We start from the raw sequence: 10,611 nt of genomic DNA, 5'->3' as shown, positions 1-10,611 counted from the left end.
GGGCAGGCGGAGCCCCGGCCGCGCCCCTCGCCAGCCCGCGCACCCGCGCGCCGCGGGGAAGCGCCGGGCCCGCCGGGCGCTTTGGGCCTCCCTGGGCCTCAGTTTCCCCGTCTGTTCCCTGACCGGAGGGGCCTCGAAAAGTCCGGGCTCCCCCTGTGCTCCCGAAGCCTTCGTAACCTCCAGGCTAAGTTCCAGCAGCCTATAGCAGGGCTGTATCACAGACCCTCCAGGTCCAGGCGCTGTCCCCTGGGCTGCTGCAGCAGCTGAAACTGGCCATGACCTCTGCAGAAATTATGGACCCAGGCCGGGGGCGCACGGACCCGGGAATCTCTATCCGCTCACTGGGCCCTGCATGGCGACCAACGGTGGCAGGATGCCTGAGTCCTTGGGTCCTAGGGCTCTGTGCAAACCCTAGGTCTGCTCCTGGCCTCAGTTTACACATTTGTGAAATGCTTCCTAGGGTCATCGCCAGAAACGAACAAATGCAGGTGTAGATCGCATGTTATTATTATTCCCGAGTAAAATCAACACCCACACTTGTCTCTGTTTATTTCCTTGCTCCCCCACCAGCCGGCACATATTAGGCCCCCAATAAATAAATGCCGAGTGAACCGCAGGTTACATGCACAACCATCCTTCGCAGGGGAGGAGGGAGCCTTGTGATACCCATTTCACAGGAGAGAAAACTGAGGCCATAATGGAGAAGTGGCCCGCACACGGTCACACGGAGCAGATGCAGGGGTAGCCTCCTGAGTCACGCTGTGTGCCGGCGAGCCAACAAATAAAATAACGAAGCCACCACGCCACACTGAGAGGTGACCTAAAGGGTCAGGCAAGCGGGCCTTCGTGCCAGGTACCACCTGTTTGCCGGGCCCCGGAAACAGAGTAAGCCCTGACAGCTTTCTCTACACCGCTGCCTCACACGCAAGCACACACGCCTTCACAACGGGCCCTAGGGACCCGCTCATTCTGAACCCGGGTCACCGCCCCCACACCGCCCTGTAGCTAGTCCGGAAGACAGCCCTGCGCCTTTAAATCTGGAGTGCGTCCGAGAGTCCCGCCCCCGAGGGACCGTGTTTGTCTGCGAGGGAGCGTGGCCCGCTCGTCATTGGCTGAGCCGCTCAGTATTTTAGAACGTGGGAGGGGCCTCGGGCGCTCTGATTGGAGCTTGTCTGAGAGCGTCGGAGGTCAGCGGCCACCCCCGGGGCCTTGGTGTTCGGTTCCCGGGTCCTCCGAGTTCCATTCCCAGGCGGGTCTGGGCTCGGGCGCCCAAGCACACCCGCTGTGTCCTCCGGTCGCTGTGCTGAAGCCGCGACGCACGTACAGCCGGAGTGTGGCTGGGCGGCCCTGGTCACCCAGGCCCGGGCGCGGAGCGTGCGTCGGACGCAGGTCGGGGGCGTGGTCTCCGCCGGGACCCGCGGTCAAGGCCCGGGAAGGAGGGGAGGGCTTTGGGCCCCAGGCTGGAGTTCGAGCGTCTAGCCTGTCCCTTTACGTCTTGGGCACATCACTGCATTGCTCGGGACCTGGGTGCCCTCCCCGTGAACCAGGCCCACAGGCCCACCAGGGGTTGCCGCGCGGCCCGCTCAGCCCTGGCGCCGGGCAGCAGGTGTGGCGGAGGAGGGGAAGGACGGGAGGCATTTCAGGGCGCCGAGTCCGGTTATTTTTAACCACCCGCGCCCTCTGCCTCTTCCCGGAGTTGGAAGGCGGTTTGGGGCCTGCGCGACCCCGCCAGGGGTTGGGCGGAGTCCAGTTTAGGCAGGAGGTATTGAAAGCGCTTTACAGTTTTCAAGTGGATTCTTGGTCCCGCTGGAGATAGCTGGCAGTATTGATCAGCGATGAGGAAACTTGAAGTGGCTGCAGGGCCTTAGTGGGTCCCCCCGCCCCAGCCTTTGACCAGCTCAGGCGCCAGAGCCCTCTTGTCCTATTTTTAGTCTGGGCAAATTGGGGGCAGGGGTTGGGGCTGACTTCCGCAGTGATTCAGGCTTCAACTGCTCTAGGCATCTCTTCACCAGGCAACCGAGCCCTGGGCACCCATGGCCCAGCCGAGAGGGCACAAGTCCTTGGTGCCCGAGCTAGTCTGAGCCCTCGGTCATCTGCTCAAGCAACCGCACAGTTCTGCCTGGTGTCTGACTCGTCCCCTGAGTTTGCACCTGGGTCACACACCCCCCTCAGCTCTCAGGGCCTGAGTGCAGAACCTGAGGCTGGAGCTTGGTGGCCTGGGCCTGGGAAAGATCTCTGCCTCCACTTCCCAAGTGCCCGGCCATACCCAACCTTACAGTTCTGGACCCCCCACTTGTAAACCCTTCTTCACCACGCCGCTGCCATTTTACAGGTGAATAAACAGCTTTGGGCCCTCATCTTCCCTTCTCTGCGGCTTGGGCTTCCAGCCTCTGAGGACAGCTGCTCCCCTACCTCCACGGCCCCCGCCATTGTCCCCAACCTGAGGGACCAAGAGAGGCCCCTGTCTAGAGGCATTGGGCCAGTTCTCTGTTTCGGGGGGGGGGGGTCCTTATTTATTTATTTGTTTGTTTGTTTGTTTTTAAATAATCCCTACACTGAACGTGGGGCTGGAACTCAACTCCGAGATCAAGAGTCAGACGCTCCACGGACTGAGCCAGCCAGGCCCCCGTTTGGGGTCTTTAGAGTTACCTTGCTTGCTGCCCCCACAGCCAGGCCTTCAGCCTTGACTGGCATGTGCCTCCCTGGGCGGCCTGGGCCTCCTCACTCATCCTGTCCTTTGACTCGATTGCTCTCCCTCTGGGGGCTACCCTGTTGAGATGGGGGGGGGACGGAACTGTGGCCCCCTGAGCTTCACTGAAGTTCCCTCAGAGGCCTGAGGGGCCCTCCAGTGCAGGCTGTCTGGGACCCCAGGTTGTATCTTCTCTAGACCTTGGTTTCCTCCTGCCTATGGTTAGGAGGCAGGATGAAGCAGCCTCGAGACGCTGGCTGCAGGCCCCAGGAGACTGGACTGTGGGAGTGGGCAGAGTCTGGACGCTTTGCAGTCATGGGTCCAGATCTCGAAAATGGCAGTACCGATGATAAGACTCACCTCACGGTCTTGGGTGATGTCAGGGGTCCTTGAGGGTGGGTTGGAGAAGATGGGCCTCACTTTCTGACCTGACACAAGTCTCGGGGCCTTTGTACAGGAGTTCCCCTCTCTAGGGCGTGGGTCAGCTGTTTGCAGGTTGGGGAGAGGGAGTTTGGGCAGCTCCCCATCTCCTCCCAAGAAACCCCTTCTGAGAAATTCCCAGGAATGCCCCTCATGGGCTCTACTCATGGCGGCCCAGCACGATGGGGTCTGCCCCACTGCCAGCCTGGCCACCCCTCGCAGAGCTGTCTCTACACCCCGGCTCTCTTACAGGCAGACAGACCATGGCAGAGTTCTCCCAGAAGCGGGGGAAGCAGCGCGATGAGGTCCTGGGCGGCACTGTGGACTTCCTCCTGGCCAATGCCCGCCTGGTGCTGGGCGTGGGCGGGGCCGCCGTGCTGGGCATTGCTACCCTGGCTGTGAAGCGGGTAAGGCCAGGCTGAGCCGCTTACACCTGCGGCTCCCAGAGGAGGACAGCAGGCTGGGCCTGCAGCAGGGGGGCGCCCGGGGGTGGGGGGAACTGCCCAAGGTGGGCATCTGCTTCTCTACCCCAGCAATCTGCTTGGCGTTGCCCCCGACTTTGGCATGGCCCCCAGGCCTCAGATGCTCTGATCCGTGTCACTCTGCCTGCAGCTCATCGACAGGGCCACCAGCCCTCGAGATGAGGATGACGCCAAGGGGGACAACACATGCCTGGAGGAGAGCTGGAAGGAACTTAGCCTCCTCAAGGCCACGCCACGTCAACAGCCCCGGACCCCACCTGCTGCCCTCACCCAGCCCGTGTCGCTCGCGGCCCCCTTGCCAGCTGTTCCAGGTGAGTGGTACCCCCTGCCCAACTCGGGTGGGTCCCCCTCTGCTGGTCCCATTTGGGTGATGGAACCCGGGCTCTGCCATCGACTGGCCGTGTGACCTAGGCAAGTCCCTGCTTGTCTGAGGCCACGGCCTCTAGGTATGTTTAACGGTGGCCCGTTTCTCTGCCCTCCTAACCTCCTGGGTCGTGCCAAGGCTCCCGCCACCGAGACATGGACTTGGAGGGGGGTACTGGAGTGCAGCAGCAGCGTTAGGGCAGTGAGGGGCCCCGGATGGGGAAACTGAGGCCCGGCACCTATCTTCCCACTTTACACTGTTTTAGGGCATTGGGGATCTGGGCCAATGAGACTTTGTCATCTCGTGCTCACTGTATGTGAGACCTTGAGCTAAGTGCTCTCCTAGGTGGTCATTTTACAGCTGGGGAAAGACGAGGCCCAGGATGTCACGCAGCTAGTAATTGGGTACAGTTCTCTTGGCTCCGGACGGGATCGGTCTTCTCACATGAGCCCTGACCCCTTTGTTCTGCAGCGGGGCCCGCAGACGCCGGGCCTCAGATGTCGCCTCCACTCAGCAACCCCGCACCGCTGTGCCTGACGTTCCAGGAGAAGCTGCTGGCGTTCGAGCGGGACCACGTGACCATCCCAGCGGCGCACGTGGCTCTGGCCAAGCAGCTGGCCGGTGACATCGCCCTTGAGCTGCAGGCCTACTTGCGGAACAAGTTCCCGGAACTGCCCTTCGGGGCGCTGGCGCCCAGCGGGCCGCTCTACGACGGGCTGCAGGCGGGGGCGGCCGACCGCGTGCGTCTGCTGATTCCCCTGGCGCTCGAGGGGGGCCTGTGGAGCCTGGTGCCCGGGCTGGACACGGTGGCCAGGGACCCTCGCTGCTGGGCCGTTCGCCGGACTCAGCTGGAGTTCCGGCCCCGCGGGAGCAGCCCCTGGGACCGCTTCCTGGTGGGCGGCTACCTGTCCGCGCGCGTGCTGCTGGAGCTGCTCCGCAAGGCCCTGGCCTCCTCCGTCAACTGGCCGGCCATCGGCGGCCTTCTTGGGTGCCTGATCCGGCCCAGCGTGGCTTCGGAGGAGCTGCTGCTCGAGGTGCAGCACGAGCGCCTGGAGCTCACCGTCGCCGTGCTCCTGGCTGTCCCCAGCGCTGCCGTCGAAGAGCCCCACCTGCTGGCCTGGCCCCTGGAGGGGCTGGCGGGGAACCTCTGGCTGCAGGACTGGTACCCGGCAGAGGCGGCCCGGCTGCGGGCCCTGGACGAGCGCGACGCCGGGAGCCGCCAGCGGCTGCTGCGGCTGCTGTGCGGCGTGTGCCGCAGCCACCCGGCCCTGGGGCGGCTGGACCGGAGCCACCTGAGCCAGGTGGTGCTGCACCTGGGGGAGGCCGAGGCGGAGTGGGCCGAGGCGGCCCTGGGGGAGCGCTTCCTGCAGGTCCTGGAGGTGCTCATCGACAGCCTAGAGCGGGCCAGCCTGCCCTGCCACTTCAACCCCGACGTGAACCTCTTCGGCGGCCTGCGTGCGGAGGAGATTGACGACCTTGGCTTCGCGCTGTACAGCGGCCTGCAGGCCCCTGAGTGGCTGCTCTAGCTGGGTGGGGACAGGGCGGCTGGCACTCGTTCTGATGCGGGTGAGCGGGGGGCACTTTCCCTCCAGGCCTTTGGAGAGCACTTTTTCTCTTGCTTTAGCCAGAATAAAAGAGGGTGCGTTCTGTTAAGCCCACGGGGTTAGCATGTACGTGGGCAGCAGTCACGGGAGCCCCCCCCAGGCCTGGAGAGCTCGGCTGGGGGGCACCTGAGCACGGTCAGGCTGCCTCTGAGGACAGCCCGGAGCGCCGGCCATGCGCACGTGTCCTGTCAGCCCTCGGGCCGCCCCTAGGACCCTGGGCTCGGTCCATCGTCACCAGCAGTGAACGCACTGACAGAACCCGGCTTCTGCTGTCCTAGGCAGGGGATACAGGCAGCTCCGTTTTTCTGTCGAGAGGGTGAGTTAGCGCTTTCCTCGGGTGCCAGCTGCAGGCATCTCGAGGCTTCTGGGGCTGGGTGGTAAACACTGTGTGTCTGTTTCGTCCCCCAGGGGCCGGAGTCACCTGCTGCCCACCCCAGATTGCAGCTCTGGGGCGGATTTGAAGGCTGCGTCTTCTCCCGACATCACCTGTGTGTCTAGCTGGCTTGTGGAGCTCTCCCCTCTAGCCTGGGGCAGGAGCTCAGTCGGACGTGCTGCCCATCTCATACCTCAGGGGAAGGCCCCTGTCTCTCCACCTGGGCTGTTTGCTCTTCGGGAAGCCGAGGTTCCCTGTGCTGCCCGCCTTGCCTGGAGCCGAGGACGCCCCATTAGCTGCTGCTGGGCCCCGCCAGAGAGCAGAGGCCGTGCCCCCCCACCCCCCGCCCCGCACCAGAGAAGCCGGCGGGGCAGGTCTGGCCTCCACAGTGCCACCAGGAACTGTGCCCCGCCGCCACCTGAGTTCTCCCTGAAGCCTGGCACGGGTAGGGAGGGGGTTCTGTCTCACCTCCCAGGCATCCCTCCTGCCTGGCTTTGGTATCCTTCTTGCCGAAGCAAAGCTATGCCTCAAAGAATGTGAGTAGGAATAAAAGGAAACATTCAGATGTCTATGTGATTTGTGCTGGGCTCTTACACGCAGCTCTCTGGAGTTCTGGAAGCTGGGCCACAGGTCTTGGGATCCGCCTGGAGGAGTCAGGGTGTCATTGGAAAAGTAGGTTGTGTGGAGAGTATTACCGGATTCCTGGTGTGATGTTTCACTATAGTGACGGGACCCAACGAGTGAGGGGCTTCTTCCCCCCGAAGTCCAAACTCTCAAGCCCCCACTGTGCTTTCTGTGGTGGGTAGGGCTGCCCCCAAGCCCCTCGGGCAGCATGTCAGCGTTCAGAGAACTGTGATGTCTCTTACCTCCCTTGCCTCTCCTTATGGCTCCACAAATGGGGGACACCCCCCCCAATAGGGAAGCGAGAACATCTTAGGGTTCCCACAGGAGCCATGGCTGGGGCTCACTTCCTTTGTCACTGCAGATGACAAATGGGCCCTGAGGAGGGCTCTGGGCTGAGTGTCACCACAGCCGCTGTTCCCGTTCCCATGCGGTCGTATTTCCTGAGGCAGCCCCCACCCCTTTGAGCGGTGAGTTGGGGACGGAGCAGGATCAATGTCCCTCTCATCTGAGGGCCAGCACATGGGACCCATGAGCTGCATATGTACACCTCGAGAGGTCATGAGGGTGCTCCTTGGGCATTCAGGTGGCTGGGTGATGCCACAGAGAGGCTGTGGTGCGGGTCAAAGGGCAGGGGACTGGCTCAGCCCAGGTCCATGCAGATCACCTGGCGTGGGGACTGGTGCAGGTGGAGCTTTGAGCAGCTGTCATGGCGGCAGACAGAGGCGGGGGCCTTGGTATTCTCGTCAGGAAAATGGGGGATTACGTCATACTGACTTCTCAGGCGGCTCTATGGAAGAAAGTGCTGGTGTGCAGTGTTAGCCCAGGGCCAGGCACAAAGGAAACCGCCCCCGAACCTTGCTGTGGGCCCCTGCTGCCTCCCCCACTGACTAGCGTCACAAAGCCCGAGCATGGCAAGGGGCACCTGGTGCCAGGCCCGCGTCTGACCACGGCCGTGCTCCTCAGGACCCCTGGTGAAGGGCTGGCTGGGCACGGGCAGGGGGAGCAGTCTGGAAGCCAGCTGGGTCCAGAGCCCCTCTTCTTCGATGACCAAACCCCAACACGTGGTCCCCTCCGCGGAGGCCGCGTGCTTCAGGGGGCTCCGAAGTTCTCCCACCACCATTTCAGTAAGACAGGAGAGAAAGGAGGCGCTCATGGTCACATCACCCACCCAAGGTTAATGGCTAGGACTTCAGTTTCCAGCCAGAGAATTGGAAGCGAATCATTATTTTGCTGGGACGCTTTTCAGGGCCTTGTGTGCTGGGCTGGCCCACTCAGCGCCCAGCGTAGGGGCTTATCAGCTTCATTCACCCCTTTAATGCGAGGACAATTCCAAGTCACTTGTGGTCTCAGCCCAGGGTTTAAATGTCTCCATACTAAGACTCGGGCTGAGGTGGCGGAAGCAGGCCATCCACGTCCTTGGCTTAGCTTTACCAGGTGACCCAAAGTTCAGATGACTGTGGTATGGCAGACAGGCCCCCTGCTCAGAACACAGGGATTGTCAGTGCGGATAAAAGACAACCCCCCTGTGGCAAATAGAAACTTACTAATATAAAATATGTCACTGCTCTCTCGTCTACTGTAACATAACTCTAGAATAAATCTTACCACATATAAAACATTTCCTTTCCGTAAACCCACTTGTAGGCCCTTCTCTTCAGGAGCACTTAGCTGTAGGATAATCTCTCAAGTGGGGGTACCGTTCATTCCCTAGAGCTGGCCTGCCTGGTTGTTCCAACCTTTGCTATGACGGCAGTCTCCATTATCCGCAGTGTCCCTTATCCGCGGTTTCAGTTCCGCGTGGCCATCTGTGGCCCAGAAGCAGATGATCCTCCCCGTGTTTCGTGTCCATAGCAGCCTCACGCTGGGTCACAACGCCCACGTCATTCTCCTGACGTCATCCCGCAGGCATTGTACCGCCTCACGTCCCCACAAGAAGAGGGTGGGTACGGTACAATATGGTATTTTGACAGGGAGAGACCACGTTCGCGTACGCTTTATTACAATATACTGTTGCAGTTCTATTATTAGTTATTGTGAATTTCTTACTGGGCCTAATTTAGAAATCAAACTTTCTCATTCATATGTAGGTAGAGGAAAAGACACAGTAAAACTATGTATAGGATTCGGTACTATCTGCAGTTTTGGCATCCACTGGGGGTCTTGGGACATATCCCCCAAGGATAAGCAGGGGAAACTGTACTTAAACCAATACACCCTGAAGAAAGTCTCTGTGCACACAATGGCAAAGGACATTCCTGGGAGTGGAAAGTATTCAGTGTTCAGGCCCTGAAGGAGCCTGCCAAACTGCATTCTGGAGGGACTCTGGTCAGCAGGCCAGAAAACCAGCCCGGAGCCCCCGGGTGGGAAGGAAAGGGTGAGCAGGTGCATCTGGGAGGTGGGAGCCCCAGAGGGCACCTGTCTACCCCCAGCCCAGCCCCACTGCCCCAGCTGCGGGCTCCTAACCCCCTTCCCGCAGACTTTACGACTTGAAGCGGACTATGGAAATTGAGGCACTCTCCCACCCAGCTGTGCGGCTTGCCACATCTCCCTGGAGCGCGCGGGGCAGGAATTGTCACTTCGGTGTCAGCTGGGGAGCCACCTGGTTGCCTCAGGGGCCAGAACCTACTGAGAGAGAGCAATGCCTCTGAGCTGGCATCAGAGGTGGACAAGGAGAGCACTTCCTGAGTTTCGGTGGGGAACGGCCTTTCCCCTTCAGACGGCGATTTGGGTAGCTGGCCATTTATGCGGCCGGTGGGGCCCAGGAGGGCGCTGGGCCCAGGGGCCGGGGCGGGGGCTGGAACGGCTCACCCAGCAGCCCGTGGTCCAAGGCCACCACTCCATCTCTGTCCTGTCCTTCCTAAAACGAGGGCCTTCAACCTGGTACATCACCTATGGCTCACACGTTGGAATTGTTCAGAAGTACACTTTTGCAATCAGAAAAATAAAGATATTCAAACAACCCAGCACCATTACAATTCGGTGGCACTCACTTCACGAAGGAAATAAGGCTGTAGTGGACGAAGCCGAGAGTGCATTCCAGAGACCAACGGGAATGGCTCCGGGGATGCTGTTTTGGGCTCTTTCTGCACGGCTGTCGATTTCCTGAGAACTTAGTTTGTGTGGCCGGGCCTTCAGGCTGGTGGGAAGGCCCGACTCTCGAGCGCGTTCAATCGTGCTCTCACCTCGGCCTGGAGAAAGGTATGGATTCTCCCAGAGCTTCAAGGCGTTAGCATGGCGACAGACCCCAATTCCAGCTTAGACGCTTATAGGGGAAAGCACGTCCCCGTATGAGCCTCGGTATCCGCCAGCAGACGGGCAACAGGCACTGCCTTGCGGGGAGGCTGGATGAGAAATGTGGTGTGTGACCCACCTGGCCTAGTGTCAATCAGTTGGGGTCGTTTTCACCTCAGTCCTACACTGCACAAGCTGCAGAAGGGGGTCAGTACAGGGGTTCAAACCCTTCCAGTCACCGTTAGGTGGGGAAAGTTCAATTTCTCATCGCCCGAACGCTGCTAGCCTGAGCCGGCCATCAAGAGACCTGGAAAATTCCCTCACCGGTTCTGCTTGGAAGTTCTCACCGCCATCAGGCCCGGCCATAACTTTCCACTGAAGGGCCTCCAGGCGAGTAACACCAGCCTGTTACAAACAGGGCGGCTCAGGCTCAGCGGTTAAGGTGAAAGCCCAGGGAGGGGCAGGACCCAAGCCAGGTCTGACCTTGGTACAATTCACCCCGGTAGTTTTTGGTCTTGGCACACACGGAGTCACCTGTGGAAAGAGTAAAATCCACAAATCCGTCTAAAATCCGGAATCTATAAGGAACTCCTAGAGCTCAACAACAAAACAATCCAACTGAAAAATGGGCGAAAGACATGAACAGACGTTTCTCCAAAGATACACAAGTGGCCCATAAACATGTGCAAAGACGCTCAGCTTCTCTGGTCATTAGGAAAATGAGTCAAAACCACAATGAGAGGACACCTCACACCCATCAGGATGGCCAAAACAAAGATAAATAAAGGAAACTATGCACTGGCGAGGACGTAGAGAGGCCTTGT

General features: G+C 60.4%; 1 protein-coding gene across 6 annotated transcripts; it reads left to right on the top strand.

Moving 5' to 3' along the window:
* Positions 1–1,145: 1,145 nt before the first annotated feature.
* On the top strand, positions 1,146–6,503 carry MIEF2 (mitochondrial elongation factor 2). Of its 6 annotated transcripts, none has more exons than XR_004621686.1 (4): positions 1,146–3,516; positions 3,722–3,902; positions 4,427–5,875; positions 5,968–6,503. XR_004621686.1 is itself a non-coding variant. In XM_019803672.2 (4 exons), the coding sequence occupies exons 2-4, from the start codon at positions 3,373–3,375 to the stop codon at positions 5,479–5,481; spliced, it is 1,380 nt and encodes a 459-aa protein (XP_019659231.2). In that variant the 5' UTR covers positions 1,146–1,606; positions 3,362–3,372; the 3' UTR covers positions 5,482–6,503. The 6 variants fall into 6 exon arrangements, 5 of the variants coding, with proteins under 5 accessions (XP_019659231.2, XP_034502843.1, XP_034502842.1 ...); XM_019803672.2 differs by having other exon boundaries at positions 1,146–1,606; positions 3,362–3,516; positions 4,427–6,503; XM_034646952.1 differs by having other exon boundaries at positions 4,427–5,521.
* Positions 6,504–10,611: the final 4,108 nt, after the last annotated feature.

This window comes from Ailuropoda melanoleuca, chromosome 17 (genome assembly GCF_002007445.2).
Source record: "Ailuropoda melanoleuca isolate Jingjing chromosome 17, ASM200744v2, whole genome shotgun sequence".
Classification (NCBI taxonomy): domain Eukaryota; kingdom Metazoa; phylum Chordata; class Mammalia; order Carnivora; family Ursidae; genus Ailuropoda; species Ailuropoda melanoleuca.
The sequence above is the reverse complement of the archived record's forward strand: the minus strand, read 5'-3'. Positions and strand labels throughout refer to the sequence as shown.